We start from the raw sequence: 18,425 nt of genomic DNA on the forward strand, positions 1-18,425 counted from the left end.
GCAAATAAATCAGAGAATACTCAGTTCTCTTTATACATCCATGTTTTAAAGCCTTGAGTTTACATTTTGACCGTCGCCATCTTGGATATTTATAGCCAGAAGTGTCCATATTTGGACGAGAGAGTGTGGCGATGACCCTAACGCTAGCTGCTAGCTTGGTTAGCACAGTGCATTTACAGTCTATAATAAACTGCTAATTTTCACTGCCAAAAAACAGGCTTAAAACTATTAAAACAAAATGTGTTTACCGGAAAAACTGAACATCCGACTCCTTAAAGGGTCTTTTAGTTCAACCAAACGCTGAACAAGCGTGGTACAAAGTGGTTTTATGAGACTGGACGGGCTGGAGCTAGCTGGTTAGCATGCTAACTTCAGTAGATATCTCTGTAACACATTCTGTTGATAATTTCAGTTAATTTTTGAATGTTTTAAACTAAAATTCTTACATATAATTCCTTTAACTTTCCCCTTAATCTCCAAATCAGAAGTGAACTTCAGTGTCGTCCTGTAGCTCCGGTTTACGCTAAAAATCAGTTTTATGATTCAGCAGATGTGATATTTCTTTGGATTCTTTGAGTTGGATTCTCAGACAGTTTTTATTACAAATATTTATATTTTAGAAATAGTTCGGGAGACAAAACAGCATTATTGTTGTCTTTATGACATTTACAGAGATTTAAGTAGACAAATCATGATTCATCATTATTGTCTGAATGAAAGGAAACAGTTCAGGTTAAAAGAAGAAGAAGAAGAAACAGACAGGAAGTGTTCATGTGTTGAAAGTTCAGGTTAAAGTTGGCTTCAGGGTGGAAGAAGCTGGTTTCATGTTGGCTGAAGCTGGTTTCAGTGTGAAGTTGGTTTCATGTAGCAGTTTTGAGCCTGACGGTGGCTCTGTGAGCGCTGAGCAGAGTCAGTCCCATCGAGTCCACGCTCTCCTCCAAACCCTCAACGCTGTCGATCTCCACCGTGGAGTCATTGGCCTGAGAACACAATCAATCAATCAATCAATCAATCAATCCTTTATCTTTAACGAGAACATTCAGCTGAAGGAACGAACCTGATGCAATTTGTCTAAAAACAGAAAATACTGTGAAAAGCTTCATATAACAGAGGCGATAATTTAACGTTTGTGTCTTTTCATCTGGTTAAAGTTGTGAACGCTGCCGTGAACGTTTCGTACGAGACGTTGAGTTTGTGATTTACCAGCTGCAGCGACGCCAGCAGGTACTTGCAGGCCTCAAAGTTGTCCAGACCGCAGACGATGGAGGCGAACGACCTGCGCTGACCGACGGCGCTCAGCGAGGAGATGATCCTGTCGCCGTAGTCGTGGATGTCGAACACGGGACGCTCCTCCTGACAGACAGGAAGTGACAGAAGAAGAAGAGACGTCAGGGTCACACGGACCACGGATCCGTCTGAAGTCGGTTCGTTACGGTTTGGTCGTTTTACCTGCTCGGCCAGTTCAGGCCGGATCTTGTCCTCCCAGTCTTTGACCCGCCGGGACAGAGCCGTCTCCTGAGTGTAACCTCGACTGTTCACCACCAGCTGCTCCTGGAGGATCAATCATTATTAACAGCTGTTTATTGATCACGATTGGCTGTTTGTCATTATATCAACATTTTCTTTTTTTTGTTGTTGTCATGGAGCAAATCAACAGAGGACTCGTTATCACATGATCAGTTGGTAAAACAAGAAAAGTTTCCTGTAAATGAAGAATTTAAGAAGTCGTATTTATTAGGGATGCACGATATTGGATTTATTGCCAATATCCGATATGCAGATATCTCTAACTCACTGTGGCCGATGCCGATATATGCACATATTTTTTTCCAGCTGGCTGAGGAGACTATTACACCTGCAATCATAGATTGTACTAAATATGATCAAGAAAGACAATATATGAAGGAAGAACTGAGGAAGACTGGAGTTCAGGAGCTCAGCATTAAAACACATGAACCTGCCAAGTGGGAGCAGCAGCAGAGTTTTCATTGAGTTTATCAGACAGACAGGATTAATGTGCAGGATTTAATCTCTGGTCCACACTCCGGAGCAGAAGGTGGCGCTAATGCACCTCATACGCTGGTTGACAACCGCCGTTATAAACCAAAAAGAAGTTTTTTTCCAAACAGAGTGGTACATCCTGTCAGCCGAGGTGTTTCCTATCTCTGCAGCCGAACTCAGCAGCTCCTCAACGGACTGTTTCATCCTGACGGTCCCGGTGTTTCCTCCGCAGGCTGCACTTCACTCAGCTGCCCGTCAGACCCGCTGCTTCTTCCCACTTTAACCTGGTTGGATCCACACGGAGAGCCGAGGCTAACGTTAGCTGAGAGGCTAACGCTCCGCTAGCCTCTCAGCTAACATGTGGCGGCTGAGTGAAGTGCAGCCTGCAGAGGAAACACCGGGACCGTCAGGGTGAAACAGGGTCAGGCGGCGGAGGAGAAGGCGACATATCGGCTGCTCATAATCGGCAGAATTCGCCGATATTTCATTTTAGAGCTTTTATCGGCCGATCCCGATGACGTGCCGATAATATCGTGCATCCCTAGTATTTATATACGACTATAACAGGAAACAGGAAAATAATCTTGTTGCAACATTAAACTGAATAAACATTTTCGTCACAGTGGCTTCCAGTCGATCAGAACTGGTTCTCTTCAGTCGGACCAGTCTGGCGACCAGATGTGTTTATTTAGTCGCTGTGAACGGTTTCACTCAAAGACCAACGAGAAAATACGTTCAGATGTTCAGCAGCTCACTGATTAACACTAGAGAATTGATCATGTGATTATCAGTAGATGATCAGACTGATGTATTGATCAGTTACCACACGCAGCTTCACCAGGTCTTCATAACTCAGTTCGTCTCTTTGAGCTTCTGCAAAAACACAAAACACACAAATCAGCAGTTTGATTTCTCTGCGTTTTATCCTCCACTTAATTAGAAAAACACTTAATTTCATATTTTCTGCTAAAACCAGTAAAATTCTAGTTTGTTGTTGTTATTAGAGGAGGTGACGTGTTTCTAACCGGGTGATATGAAGTCCGGTCCTCCGACAAACTCGGCTGGGATGTCGTCAGGAAACGCTTCATGTTCGTTGTCTGAGTCGTCTTCATCTGCACCTTCATCAAACAAACACGTTTCATCAACAGAACAAATAAACTGTTGAGGTGTTTATAGAAAATCATCACTTCTGCACTTCCATTCCTTTCATGAATCCTGAAATATGAAACCAAGTATCAGCTGAAACTAGTTGAAGCGTAAGCGGAGAGGAGCTGAAAGCGTCGCATGAAGCTCTGAAAGGAGCTGAAGTGAAATCTGAGAAGAGTTAGTGTCAGGTCAAGTGTAAAAACTGAAAGCAGATGAAGTGTCAGCTGATGAGAATGTGATGAAAGGAGTTAAAAAGTCAGTTGAAGCTCAAACATTGAAATTTATTGGTGAAATAAGTTGAAGCGAATGTTCAGAAAGAAACTGAAGCAGTGAAAGGAGTCAGTGGAAAGCTGAGGTGTAAACAATAAAAACAGCTGAAAGTGTAAAAACAGAAGTTGAAGCGTCACTTGAAGTGTAAATAGCTGAAGAGTCAGCTGAAGTGAAAGTGATGAAAGGAGTTGAAGTGTTATCTGAGGACTTCATGGTAGTTCAGGTGTAAAAACTGAAAGCAGATGTCGGATGAAGCGGTGAAAGGAGTTGAAGTGTGACTGAGTTTTCACTGCTCAGAAACGAAGCGTGTGTGTGTGTGGGTGTTTTTACCCAGCAGGTCCGGGTGTCTGAACCCGTCCACAGGCTCCTCCCCCTGCTGCTGCTGTGGCCCCGCCTCCTCCGGCTGCAGGAAGGTCCTCCTCAGCTCCTCATCGGAAACCACCACCCCCTGTGACATCACACAACGCATCATTAACCGCCCCGAGTGACATCACAGACCTCATCATCATCATCATCATCATCAAACAGTGAACATCTAACCGCCTTCCTGTAGATCCTCTTCCTGGTCTTCAGCTTGTCCTTCATGGTAGTTAAATAAATGTAGTTCAGGTCTGAAACAAACAGTAAAAACACAAATACAGACGAAATAAATCAGATTTACAGGAGAAACTAAAAATCACTTTTACCCAGTTTGCATCGATCAATACTGTTATTATTGATTTTCCTGTTGGGTTTATTTACCTAAAGCTTCTTATAATCTGCTCTCTTTAAACCTTCATGTCACAGTTATTGATTGTTTTAACTTTGAACGTCGTCTTCACATCGTTTAATACAAGAAACAAAACATTTGTTTTAAAGCTTGTTGTGACAGATTAACGTTAACATGTTGCTGCTCTATCGACCCAAACTGGGAACAACCTCAGTGTGTCCGATAATATCATTATTGATGAATCTGTCGACTATTTTCTCAGTTAATTGATCAGTTATTTGGTCTATAAAATGTCAGAAAACTGAAAACGTTGATCATTGATTTGTTTTTTCAGAGAATTTTTTTTTTTTTTTTTAAACTATAACTCAACAATTAATAAATTATCAGAATAGTTTTGAACTAAAGGTTCATTTTCTGTCGATTGATTAATCATCGCAGCTTCAATCACTGCAGTCTGTAAATGCTGCAATTAAAACTTTTACTCTGGATTTGTTGATTTGATTTAATCTAAAAACGTTTTAATCCATTACTGGTTTAATTTGAGGTTTTTATTTGCGATTTAGCCTCTAAAATTCTTTTTCCTTTCACAAAACAGCATATTTGTCACAAACAGAGAAGCTCAAACTTCCAACTGAAGGAACAAAAAGAAAAACACGACTTTGTTCTGGAGAATATAGAGACACCGTCTCTGTAAAACGTCCTAAAATGCACCGTTAAATACCTGCAAATTACTCAGAACATTAGTATCAAATGAAGCGTTACTGACGGTATTTATGCAGATAATCTGTCATATTTGATGTTTTTACTCCACAGATGTTCAGTAAGAAGAACAGATGTGTTACCTGTAAACGAGGGTCCATTTTTTAACTTGTATGCAGGAGGATCAACTGCAACAAAAGAGACAAAAAGAAACTTATTAATTCACGATAAACCAAACATCAAAAACCTTCCAGATTAAACTGAGCTTGTTCTCACAGATTCCTCTGAACCAGCTCCTGAAGTCCTGCAGCGACGACGGTCGTTTTCTCTTCCTCTTCCCTCCGTCGTCCAGACCGTCAGGAACCTTGTAGCATTTTCCTAAAAAAAGAAGAAACAAAAAGTCTGTCAGCGGCGAGAACGACGGAGCGACGACGCTCTGTAGAAAACACCCGAGAGTCAGTTCACCTGGTTTAAAGGGTTTATCTTCTGCCAGTACGGCGTACGGGTCATGAAGGGTCCAAACGTTCACCTGAAACAGAGAAGAGAATAAACTGCAGGAACAAACATGATTGATGAGCCTTTGATTGAGTGATTGATTGATTGATTGATTGATGAACTCACAGCAGGTGGAGCCTCCTCCTCCCTGTTCGCTTTGTCAGCTTCCACCTGCCGCCGCTCTCGAACCATCCGGCCTTCACCCGGAGCCTGAAGAACACAGAGAACTTTTATACAAGCAGAACTAACTTCCACATAAATAAAACACAACGGAGATGAAGTCAGTTTTCAGCAGAGCGTCCAGCAGACGCAGCAGTAACGTGACCTGGTGTCTTTCCACGTGCTCCTCTGGGTCCTGGTCCAGCTCCATGCCGTTGTCGTCCTCCAGAGGCAGGAAGTTCTCCTCGGCGTCGCCTCCTGCATCAGCGACGTCAGCGGCTGCAGCTTCTCCACCAATCAGAGAAGCAGCGTCTGGAACTAACAAACATTTAAACAAAACAGCACTGAGAGTCTGCAGCAGGTGGGTTGATTTAGCATGTTAGCATGTTAGCATTCACTGATTAGCACCGAACACAAAGTGCAGCTGAGATTTACAGAATATTAATATTTGAGAGATTCACTGAGATCAAAAAATAAAGTTTAATAACTTTTATTAATGAAAAGGATCAACTTATTATAACGTGCACAAAATATACTCAAAATAATCACAGCGATCAGGTGTAAAACAGACGACCCGCTCACCCTCTGTCTCTTTATTACCAGCTGGCATGCAGGTGAACAGGTGCTTATATTAACTATAGGATACCACCGCCCATATCCATGTGACCTGATTATCAATGACTGTGATCGTGCAATAATAAACAAACCAAAATAACCCAAAATATAAAACAAAGAATTACTACTTTGCAATTTATTCAAACTTGAAATTAATCCATTCATGACTCCTACAAATATTATAGAACTACCAGTGTGTGCAGGAGGTAAATAATCCTTTTATTTGAAGTCTGAACTGTGAAGTTTTAACGTCTGATTCTCTGATCTGAAGCGTCTCGGTGCAGAATAAAGAGTTGAAATGTAAAAGTAATCGATACAATCTGAAATTACATTCTGACTGGACTGACGTGTGTTTGTAAGAATCGTTTAGACAGTAAATACATGTAAACAGCAGATGTACCTCTCTGCTGCTGCTGCTGGTCGTCGCCCAGTAGAAACCTGGCAGCCGTGGATCCCAGCGTGAGGAGGATCAGATCTTCGTCTCCCGGGATGAACAGATTTATCCTGAAGTCTTTCTGACTGCACAGGACGTCGCCTCTCAGACTGACACAAAAGAAAACACACGTAAAGACGTTTCCATGACGCCCGGAGAGGAAAACTAAAAACGATAAATTCATCTGGAGGTTTCCGAGCTGACCTGATGAGAGGAAGCTTCTGCTTCTCGTGGGTTTCGGGAGGGATCAGAGACTCGGGAGGAAGAGGAGCGACGCTCACAGTCTGAAGAGCAAACACGCTTCAGTCAGAGCTTCGGACAGTTTGAGTGTTCAGGAAACTTCCTGTTGGGAGGAGTAAACTCACCGTGTTGGAGTCGGCCTTCCCCGAGTTCTCCGACGCGTCGATGTCTAAAGGCGTGAACTGAAAGAGACGATGTACTACGTTACCCAGAATGCCCTGCGGCAGCTGCTGGAGGAGAGGTTTTCATTCACAGCATGAAAACAACACGGAGCCAAAATTCATTCTCAGTTACAGAATAAAGCCAGACGATATTTGATCAATATTATGATTGATTGATTGATTGATCAGGTCTTTATAAATGAGAGTTCAGTGTAGACCTGCTCCAGAGTCCTGAGACCACTTCTGTTGTGATTTGATGCTTTACAAATAAAACTGAACTGAATTATAAGTGACTTGTTTTAACATCTTTTTTCATGATGTTTCATATTTTGTTGTTGTTTACGACTGTTTATCACTGTGTCATCAAACAGACTCATATATATGAGTGCTGACATTTTTAAACTGTCTGAAACATCTGTGATTCTATAGTTTTTATGCTGCCAAGTTGATTTCAACGACAGTAAAGCTTCCTCTTTCTTACCACAGCTTCATCATCATCGTCGTCGGCGTCGTCGTGGCTGCTTGCTGCTCCGTCTCCGCCCTCCTGAGACGCCGCCTGTTTGTTACGTCTGTCAGGATCAGACGTCACAACATCATCAGAAAAATCCCTTCCTGTCTCACTCACTCTCACACACACACACACACACACACACACACACACACACACGATGACCTCAGAGCTAAAGGGCGGCCTTACTTCTTATTGGAGTTGATGTACTCCAGAGTTTGGTAGACCAGACTGTGCAGCAGCTCCACCTGAAGGAGATGAAACGTTGAGGTTGTTGTGACTCAGGTGCACCTGCAGAGTTTATCACAGGGTTTATTTTTTTTACCTTCTTGCTGTAGATGCAGGCTGAGCCCTGAATCAGCAGCGCCGCTTCTGCAAAGTTCAGTCTGGTTTTCCCGCCGTCGAAAGTGATGCACATGTCGTCCAGCTGCAACACGAACAAACACTTTAATAAATCAGCAGCAATAACTGAAGGACGCCTCAGATTCACCAGACACTCGGCATCCTTCTCTTGATTTTTTAATCAGTTTTCTTCTCGTTTGATAACTCAGAACTCGCCTCCTCCAGATAGTCGTTTAACTCAGACGCCACGTCGATCTCCCAGTTCTTGGTGAGCTCTCGAATCGGCTGCAGCAGGTGAGCGTATCTGCTCTCTGTGGACTCCATGACGGCCGCGCTGCAGATCAGGATCAATCAATGTTATCAATAAAGCACAGAGAGGCTTGTTTAATGCCAATCATGGCATCTTATCCATATTAGAGAAAGACAAAAACAGGAAACAGTGATCGTCTTACATATTATTGTTAATCTTAGTGTTTAAAACAGGAACACTCTGTATGATTGTACATATTACAGCTGCAACGACTAGTCGATTAATATAATAATCAGCAACTCTTCTCATAATCGATGAATCTCTAATAGAAAGTTATTGTTACCTGAAACATAAAACACATAAACACAGTTTACAGATAAAACCGTAAAGTTGATTCAGTTAGAAGCAGCGAGATTAAAACATTTTAAATCAGGTTGTTTATTTTACAGAAGAAACAAAGTTAAACGAGTCAGCGGTGACGTCAGCGGCTATATTTAATGTTATATTAGTTTATAAAGAACCAAACGAACTTCTCAAAACATTAAATATATATATTAACCGTCTGTTGACATGTTACGTAAGACGTCACCTAATATATATACACATTATAATATATATATATATATATATATATACCTGACCAGTATTTCACCAAGAAGACTTTGAGTAAACTTCACTCTAGACTGAATATTTTATCTTAACGTTACGTAACGTTAACTGTCATAGACGTTAATGCCAATTAAAAGGATATTTGTAGTAAAATTTAACAGCTTGACGCATTGAAACAAATGCCGGATACACAAGTGCTTCCTCTCGATCCGTTAAAGATCATAATTAGTTTTCTGTTTCACGTTAAATGACCTAAAACCGAAATGAAGAAAACAGACGGCAGATGTTTGAACTGATTGAGCGGAATGTCCTCCGGTACAAACGGAAACACCGCGACTGTAAAGTCAACTCTAATGTTTTCAGACTGTTAGTAAACTTGTATTTAAAAAAATGTACCTGACGTTAAGTTTTAAAGTGGTTTTAAAAGGAAAAAAACACTAAAACGAGCGAACTCACCGGGAACACCGGACAGACCACCGTTAGCAAAACAATCAAACAACCCGCGCTAAGTTTCTTCTTCTTTGCTGGTCAGGTTTTTGTTTTCTTCTTCGCTGCCGGAGGCTGAAGCGCTGCTGCCACCTGTCGGTGTCGCGGTGAAACTTCCTCCCGGCCGCCAGGCGGCAGCTGCGCTCTGTGTTTAGTTTATTTATCCACTGGGACAGTGAGCAGTTTTAAACATTAGGTCATTTGCATCCGTAGTCCGACAAAACACATATAACAGCACAACATCAAACGATACAGAGCAAAAAAAACAACAACACACACACAGAACACACCGTATAAAATACAAAGCTACACATTTTAGAGTTGTGGACATAATGACACTGCTTTATGTCTTTTTATTAAAGATAATTAACACATCACACATTTTGCTGATTTTTTTTAATCTCCAGAAACTTTTACTGCAGTAAAAATACCAAATACAGCGATGTAAAAATACTCCATTACAGTAAAAGTCCTGCATGAAAAATCCGATAATATATGAGCTTGATGCAGTTACACACAAATCTGTTTCCAGTTTTTGGACTTTTTCTCTAATCTTTGATTTTTGCTGAAATATTGGATCATTTGAACATTTATTGAAATGAAAGCATGTGAGAAGTTTAGAGGGAAAAATCACTATTTGGTGGAGCTGTTAACAACTCATAGACATGTGAAATGTGACCCCGACTACACACTGCTTTTTGTAAGACGTCAAAAGCCAAAAAGGTTGGAAACCACTGGTTTCATCTTTAACAATGTGTTGTATTTTAAAAGCTTGTTATATTATCCATTGTGTCAAATCTTCATCTGAAAAGTAACTAAAGCTGTCAAATAAATGTAGTGGAGTAGAAAGTACAATATTTTAAAGAGATAGAAGACAGATAAAGAACAATTTGAAATAAGAAATGCAACAAATTAAGAAATGAAGTAAATTACATTGTAAAACTATAAATATTACTACTGTATAAATATCATACTGTATATGAAATGTGCAGCTAAGAGTGTAGTAGAGTCTTATTGAGGTAGACGTGGAATATCTATAGTACATGTAGTATATATTATGTAATCATACAGTATATATAAATATAGAATATTGTTATATATGTAGCACAGTGTGTATCTAGTATAAACAGTGAAGTGTATCGGTGGGTTTTTGTGGTTTATTACCAGCAAACCAAACCAACGTCTTCAGTTCAGCCTGCAAGTCTGACAGCAGGTGTGTGTCTGTGTGTGTTATGTAATAATACAGAATTAATAGATTACATAACAGAATACGTTACTGTTTGTAAGTCGATACCTGATAGTCTGTAAGTAACTTAAAGAGAACAAACTGTTATAAAACTCAACTTTTTATTAAAACAAAGTGCTGCTTAATGATTCACATGTATGAAGAATTGAACAGAGACGCTGTTGGTTTGTAAGAAAGTTCTTCTCTCATTTCATTTATCAACAATAGTCTCTTAAATTAGCACTTTTTTTTGTATGAAGCATAAACACGTGCAGCCCGTCTTACACACTTTCATTTAAAAGTCAGTTTTTATTTTATTTTGTTGAATTATGAACAAACATAAGCAGTAATGCTTCAGTTTGTTGTTTCCTAACATTATAAAGGAAGTTTCATGATTAGTTCACGTTTATTTTATTGGAGTTTCATTAGTTGAGTTGTTGATTTTTAGATTGATTCACTTGAAGTAAAATAAATAAAACTTACAGAAAATATAAGTAAACATTAATAACTGTAGAGACTTTCTCTTTATGTGTGTGTGTTACAGTGTGTTTACGTGTGTATATGTGTACGTGTGTGTGTGTGTGTTTCTCTGTGTGTGCGTGTTTACGTGTGTTATGTTACAGTTTGTTTAGGCTGTGTGTGCGTGTGTGTGTATATGTGTGTGTGTTACAGTGTGGTTACGCGGTGTGTGTATGTGTGCGCGTGTTTCTGCGTGTGCGTGTTTTAGTGCGTGTGTGTATGTATGTATGTGTGTGTGTGTGTGTGTGTGTGTGCGTGTTTGTGTGTGTGTGTGTGTGTGTGCGCGCGTGTTTCTGTATGTGTGTGTGCGCGCGTGTTTCTGTGTACGTGTGTGTATGTGTGTGCGCGTGTTTCTGTGTGTGTCTGTGTGCGCGTGTTTCTGTGTATGTGTATGTGTGTGTGTGCGCGCGTGTTTCTGTGTATGTGTGTGTGTGTGTGTGTGTGTGTGTGTGTGTCGGTCCACCTTAAATCGTTCCTCTCGGCACCACGTGACCGTGTTCCTGGAAAGTTCCTGGAAACGCTTCTTTTGTGTTTATGGTGATTTCGGTGATGAGGCGGATCCGCGGACTCGGCTGTCGGCGGCACAGTGACGTCCTGACGGACACCGTGTTCAGGACACCGACCTGGCTCCGCTGGCTCTCCGGTGAAACGGGAATCTCCCGGTGATAACGTGTTCACGGCTGGCGGCGGAGCTCCGACTGACGGATCCGCGGTTGGTGTCCGCGCTGAGCCGCCATTAGAGAGCAGCAGTGAGGGGAAGCAGGCAGGAGATAAACCCTGCCAGAGGAGCTCTTCTGCGGGTAAAGCAGACACATGTTCCCGCTGACATGTCGGCGGTTCACGGAGGATAAACCGGCAGCTAGCTAGCAGCTAACTCGACACCGATCCGCAGGTACGATAATTTATATTTTCCCAATGAATGTTCGGTGGTTTATTAAACAGATAACGGACAGTACAGACGGTGTGAAGCACCTGTACCGTCCCCGGGGCTTTCATATGTCCGTTTTTCTAGCGGGGAACGGAAACATGTCGTGATATAACAAATTATAGTCACAATTATAGCAATTTGACATCTCCTCGGTCGTTCACCGCCTTGTAAAACCTGCTGGGACTCAGTAATGTTTAACAGACAGACAGTAACATAAAGGTGGTTTATTACATTCAGTAAATGTGCTGATGAGAAACACTAAAGTCAGTTTAAAGCTTCTGTCCGTCTGAGAAACTGCATATATACAACAAATTATATTATAAACTCTATCAATGTATAAAAGCTGCGAGAACAAACAGTCATATTCATGTTCAGTCAGTTATCTCTGATCTCAGCTCTGCATATAAAGCAGCATTTACTGACAGAACATTTACACATAAATAGATACTGTAGATAGTTTTATTCACTAAAGTCAATATAAAGGACCTGTCTAAGAATAGAGAAACTGTGACGATATACCAAATTATATATCTGATATTATCATAAATATATCGTATCGGCGTAAATGTTGTCCAACATGCGCCAATATTTTTTAGTTATATAAGCAGCATATTATGTATATTTGATCCTTTTTCTTAATTCAAGTTTAATATATACATACATATGTTTTTTTGTTCTACATGTATTTTTTATTTATAATAATTTATAATTATTAAATTCTCAGTGAAGTTTACTATTTCAGTGCACTGATGTCATTTATACTATAAGGTTTATTATTCATCTAAATTAACCTGCCTTCATTACATATTTTTGTGTGTTTGAGAACCACGTCTGAGGGATCATTGCATTGTTTATATATCTCGTATATAAAAGATTATTGCCTGATATATTGATATTGGAATGTTTTTACTCCCTAGTGTTGGCATCGGCCCCACAAATCTGTTTCTGGAGAAAATAAAAATGTGTGTTTTTCTAGATAGGTTTAATTTTTTCCAGGTCCTGATTAGAGGCGGGTTCACCATGCTGCTATTTGTTTTATTTTGCAGTTGTAGCCTCTATGCTAAGTTTGCAAAGTTTGTGAAGAGTTCATTCTACTGACTAAAAAACCTTTGTTGGATCATAGTGTTTGTGTTTTTTTTGTTCAACAATTCTGGCACATCCGATCGTTGATTAGTTTAATGCTCTTACTCAGTGCTTGTATTGGACCGTAGTCCTCTAGAGATACAGTTATGTAAATTTGTGTGTCATCTGTGTAACTGTGGTAACATATTTTGTTGTTTTCCATAATCTGAACCAGTGGAAGCATGTCGATGTTGAACAGAAGAGGCCCCAGAATGGAGCCTTGGGGAACTCCGCGTGTCATTTTTGTCCGCTCAGATGTGTAATTACCTACAGACACATAGTAGTCCCAGTCCTTCAAGTAGGATTCAAACCAGTTCAGTACTGTGTCAGAAAGTCCCAACCAGTTTTCCAGTCTGTCCAGTAATATGTTGTAGTCAACCGTGTGAATGCAGCACTGAGATCCAGTAATACTGATACTGTAATTCTGCCGCTGTCGGTGTTTAAGTGGACGTCATTGAAGACTTTAACAAGAGCAGTCTCAGTGCTGCGGTCGAAATCCTGACTGGAGACATCAGAACTGTTGTTTAGTGCCACAAAGTTGTTCAGCTGTTGAAAAACAGCTTTTTCGATGATTTTATTCTATTTAAAGTTCCAATAAATGACACGAAGCCTCACTGGATGTCAGCAAACAACTTTCTTTCTTTCGGTAGCCGGTCCGGGTGCATTTGCATGTTAGTGCATGTGAGCGTGAATGTATTTATATGTATATGTGTATATATATATGTATATGTGTATAAATATATATATATATATAAAGAAGCAACTCAGCAGTATTTACTAACATATACAAGATAGATCAATATATAGATCGATGGAGTGATTGCGGTCAACATCTAAGTAACATGGTCAGGTGGTTTATTACAAGGACAGTAGACGTATCACAGAGTCAATGTAAAGAACAGTTTGTTCCTTTTCTTGTTGCACCAGATTCTGTTCATCAATCAAACAATGAAACATTATTACAGATGTTTGCTAAACAAACCTGTTAAATACAGAATACACTGTGTTTTCTTTACTGTCAAGTCTTCAGTTCAGCACACAGAAAGCAAGTCAGTGAGCCCGAATATCTTAAAATACAAATAAATTAACCTTACAGTTAATATACTGTGTTATCTTATATACTGGTTTATTTTTCTCTATGAAGCTTTGCCTCCATTCAAAGGAAAGTCAGTTACTGTGAGCTGATAAGATGCAGTAATGATGAAGAGGATGATGATGGTTGTTCTTTATTTCCAGGACCGTGTGGTCTGGAGCGGACCTCCAAGGCGAGCAGCGTCCACCCCCCCCCCCCCCCCCCGCTCGTCTGGCGGCCGCAGACCTCGTCACATGTCTGAGCTGCCGGCCTTCAGCTAGTCTGAAGGTTGGATCTGTCCAATGACCTGCCAGTCATCAGAGTCCACCGAAACCATCGAGAGCGACAGGCGGGCCGACAGCAACACCAGGACTGTGGAATCAGACGAGAGCCGCATCGCCTTAGCCATGAAAGACCTGAAGAACACAGGTGGGACTCACAAATAACCATCGTACATTGTTTTTACTGAAACAGATCCACTTATTCCTCATGTATGTGTGTCTAAATAAGTAAGTAAGTAAATAAATAAGTAATAACTGATGACGACATCTCAGATTCAGTTCATATCTGCGCTTTTTGTTGTGCGAGAAGGCAGAAACACGACTAGTTTTCATTAATTAATCTAATTATTGTCAACAGGAAGAATAATCTGTATGTACGATATCAAACCTCGCTGGATCTTGTGTGTTTCCATCTGATTTTATTTGCACTTTTAATTTTAATTATAAAAAAATCTGTGAAAATTTAAAGAAAAAATTTGAAATATGTGCAACAAGTGTTCCTTCTTGTACGGCAGCACTGATCTGACACTGAGAACAGATATCAGGTCTGACTTGAATAGCTGGATCAGTTATCGGTGACACGGGGAAGTCGCACCGTCGGCGTCCGTGGTGCCGTTAAAGCGTTGTGACGCACAAAGTTTAGACGGTACAAAGTGTTCGCTAATTAAATCCAATCAACATAAAACTGAACAAAATCCCGACTGTCGACTTTATAACCTCGGTGGTTAAAACACGTGACTCATAAAAGTCGAGTTTCTGTTTGATTGTTTAGCGATGGCTAGCAGTTAGCATTAGCATTATTAATTGGATATTTTTCACAATCTGCTGACTTTTTATAAACCACATGAATAATCAATAATAAAATCAATCTTTAGTTGCAGCTGTGTTGTTGTTGTTGTTGTTGTTGTTGTTGTTGCTGTACCTCCTGTGTTGAGCGTCTCGTGTCTCCTCTCTCAGGCTGGTACTGGGGCAGCCTGACCGCCAACGAGGCCAAAGAGATCCTGCAGGATGCGTCTGAGGGCACCTTCCTGGTGCGAGACAGCTCTCAGAGGGATTACCTGTTCACCATCTCCGCCATGACGTCGGCGGGTCCCACCAACCTGCGCATCGAGTACAAACACGGCAAGTTCAAGCTGGACTCGGTGGTTCTGGTGAAGCCGAAGCTGAAGCAGTTTGACAGCGTGGTGCACCTGGTGGAGCACTACGTGCAGCTGTCCCGGACCGGCGTCAAGCCGCCACCGGACTCTCAATCCTCGGCGCCGACCAACAGCACGGTGCAGCTGCTGCTCACCAAACCCGTGTACACGGCCACGCCGCCGCTGCAGCACCTCTGTCGCATCGCCATCAACAGGAGCACCAGGCGGGTCCAGGACCTGCCGCTGCCCAACAGACTGAAGGACTACCTGACGGACTACGCCTACAACGTGTAGCAGCTCGCCTCACCTGTGGAGGAACATGAGTGCATCAGCTGACCGCTGTCCAATCCCATCATGCCCTGCTGCCGCAGCACGGACATGCAATAATCAGCGGTGAGTCCGCGGCGCTGAGATTTCCCACCCTGACAGGAGCCTGAATGTGTCGGCTGGAGAAACAAATGATTGTGTTTCTGACAGCAGGCGCCGCAAAGTTAAAACAGGAAGTTGTTTCAGCTCTGACACAGGAAGTAGACGCTCGCTACACGCTGCAGGATGCAGCTGGATGTAGTTCGGACCCGTCGGTGCCGCGTGGTGCGTTCACTGACCACAGCGACCGCTGCAGACCAGAAGTACATGTGTAACTATGATTGACAGTTTAAAGGTTCGCTCACATTACGTTTCAGTTTAATGAAACTTCCTGTTTCTGATACAGATAATAAATAACTATTGATCAGAGAGCGAGAGCGACGCTACAGTTGCAGTCTGATAATGCACTAAACATCAAACACGCAGCAGCAGAGTTTCTATTGGCTGAAGTTGAGCTCTGAGCAGCTGGAGGTCGTTCAGCACAACCAGAACAGAGCGAAGTGTAATGTGACCAAACCTGAACACGCCGTCTGCGGCCGTCAATCAGATTCATTCAAGCTTTCAAATGTTTAGTTTTTGCACGACGTGTAAAATATCTGTCGAATTACGAGTCGATCCCGTTAACTGAGAGGCGACTGTGTTGCGTTCACATCATGATGGATAGTTGGAAAAATGGAAGATTCCCATGTTGAGTCGTACGAGGGTTTAAAACACAGATGTTACTTTATATCCATTAAATTCCTGTTTTAATTACACGCGAGACATCGTTTGGTTTGCTGAGTCTGAAATATGTTGATATTCTAATAACTCTGATATGAGATGAACGCAGCTGTGACTCCAGATGTTTCAGTGACTTTAATCTACGAGAGGAGACGGACTGAGAAGGACTCTGACTGTCTGGAACAGTTTACGGCGGTCTGACGTCAGGAGTTAAGACGTCATTTTCTCGGTGCGTCTGTTCAAACTGAATAATATATAAATGTTTTTACGGTTCTATGAGTCGCTCAGGAACAATAATCCAACAACAAATAAAAACAGATCTGATCATATTTTTGACCGATATTCACTTTTTACACAAACATGTTTAACCATCTGACACGTTGAGCTGAACCTCAGATCCTGATGGACGATGATATCTGAGAATCATCTGCTGCAGCGGGAGTCACGTTTAACGTTCAGTTACAGACGTTTGATTCATCAAAGTCACAGAAACAACAAACTGACAAAGTTTCTGTCCTGTGGACTGAAACTCTTAACAGAAAGTTTAATTTATATATTTAATTCAAATTAACTTTATTTCTTCAGCAAAGTTACACAAACCAAAAGGTAGAAGGAGGCGATTAGTGCAGCTAATTATTATTTACATGATCAATTCATCTGCAGATTATTCTCTTGATGAATATTTCACAGTTTATTTTTATAAATCAACAAGTTTCTTCACATGAAATATAAAAGAAACATTATATATAAAAGACATAAACAGTAAATAAAGGACATATTTATTTATATTTAGTCTGTAATTCAACTTGATGTGATGAAACATCTTCAATGAACCGACAGACACTAAACGCATCTTCCATCAACAATCATCGTTTGTGTTTTGAACAGAAAACGAAGCGAGAAGCTTTTAAGGCGTCTGATTGGCCGACAAAGCTTCCTGATCGATCCGCCTGCTTGGAAAACAAACAGACGCGTGTCCTCCGCGGCGTTGTTGTTGATCATTTTCATCTGGACACACGGACCAGTCACAACTTTAATAAACGTGGCCTTCAGGTAGACTTTGTTCCCTGCTGGCTGTAGTAGTCGCCGCCTCTGGACCAATCACGTCGCAGGAAAACAAAGTGCTGATATCAGACAGGAGCTGCAACAAAACAGCGAAACCCAGAAACAAATCCAAGCTGCAGTTTCATCTGCGTCTGATCCTCGTGTTTCATCCTGAGCGGCTGAAGACAGAACCAACGTTTCCTGTTTTCATCCCACAAAAGTAAAAGTCTTTAAATTCTCATTAATGACATTTTAAACTCGTTTATTTGAGCTCTAAACCGACTTTTATTCACGTCGGATCAGAACCGGTTTGTTTCTGTGACTCTTAACGTTCCGGCAGCGCAGCGAGGGTCGTCCCCCATCTTGGGTCGTCCTCCGTTTTGGGTCGTCCTCCATCTTGCCGCCACTTTTCCGTTTTGAGGGTGGGCGGGGCCTGTCTGTGGTCACTCAGGTAAACGGGACTCTTGCACACGTTTTTTGTCGGGTTTTGATGACTCGTGTCTCGCTGTGTCGACTCCGCGCGACGTTTCTTTTTAATATTTTAATATTTCTGATGTCTTATTTTTGTACGGAGGCCGAATGACGGACAGGAAACCAGATGACAGATGAATAAATCTTTATTATTGAACATAAAACACGACGAGCAGGTCGACGACTCTTCGTACGTATCACAGCTGTGGGACTGAATCTGATTTGTTCGGGAGGGTTTTTTTTCTCGGCCTGTTTGATTTTTTTTATTAAAATATTTATTGATTGTGTCACACTGTGTTTTCTGGTTCATGTTTTTGTAACAGACTCTGAAAGCATGCGTTGTCTCTGTTGATCAGCTCCACTCATGAGATCAATAAATTTTTTATATTGTGCGTCGTCATGGTGATTGATTTTAATG

At 41.3% G+C, this 18,425-nt stretch overlaps 2 protein-coding genes across 4 annotated transcripts; one reads left to right on the plus strand and one right to left on the minus strand.

The window, feature by feature from the left end:
- Positions 1-577: 577 nt before the first annotated feature.
- On the minus strand, positions 578-11,457 carry ncaph2 (non-SMC condensin II complex, subunit H2). Of its 3 annotated transcripts, none has more exons than XM_067582007.1 (20): positions 11,331-11,457; positions 7,995-8,112; positions 7,762-7,863; positions 7,626-7,684; positions 7,410-7,497; positions 6,893-6,949; positions 6,732-6,811; positions 6,495-6,637; positions 5,646-5,797; positions 5,447-5,530; positions 5,291-5,354; positions 5,102-5,203; positions 4,969-5,013; positions 3,958-4,028; positions 3,748-3,865; positions 3,027-3,119; positions 2,825-2,874; positions 1,450-1,551; positions 1,204-1,353; positions 578-980 (listed from the first exon to the last, which is right to left on the minus strand). In XM_067582007.1, exons 2-20 carry the CDS (start codon positions 8,100-8,102, stop codon positions 861-863), a joined length of 1,788 nt encoding a protein of 595 aa, XP_067438108.1. In that variant the 5' UTR covers positions 8,103-8,112; positions 11,331-11,457; the 3' UTR covers positions 578-860. The 3 variants fall into 3 exon arrangements, with proteins under 3 accessions (XP_067438108.1, XP_067438109.1, XP_067438107.1); XM_067582008.1 differs by lacking the exon at positions 11,331-11,457 and adding an exon at positions 9,094-9,200 and having other exon boundaries at positions 3,027-3,113; XM_067582006.1 differs by lacking the exon at positions 11,331-11,457 and adding an exon at positions 9,094-9,200.
- A 161-nt stretch (positions 11,458-11,618) lies between these two features.
- Positions 11,619-18,399, plus strand: socs2 (suppressor of cytokine signaling 2). Its single transcript, XM_067582045.1, has 3 exons — positions 11,619-11,759; positions 14,154-14,418; positions 15,228-18,399. Exons 2-3 carry the CDS (start codon positions 14,292-14,294, stop codon positions 15,698-15,700), a joined length of 600 nt encoding a protein of 199 aa, XP_067438146.1. The 5' UTR covers positions 11,619-11,759; positions 14,154-14,291; the 3' UTR covers positions 15,701-18,399.
- The last annotated feature ends 26 nt before the right edge of the window (positions 18,400-18,425 follow it).

The sequence above is a fragment of the Thunnus thynnus genome, chromosome 23 (genome assembly GCF_963924715.1).
Source record: "Thunnus thynnus chromosome 23, fThuThy2.1, whole genome shotgun sequence".
Classification (NCBI taxonomy): domain Eukaryota; kingdom Metazoa; phylum Chordata; class Actinopteri; order Scombriformes; family Scombridae; genus Thunnus; species Thunnus thynnus.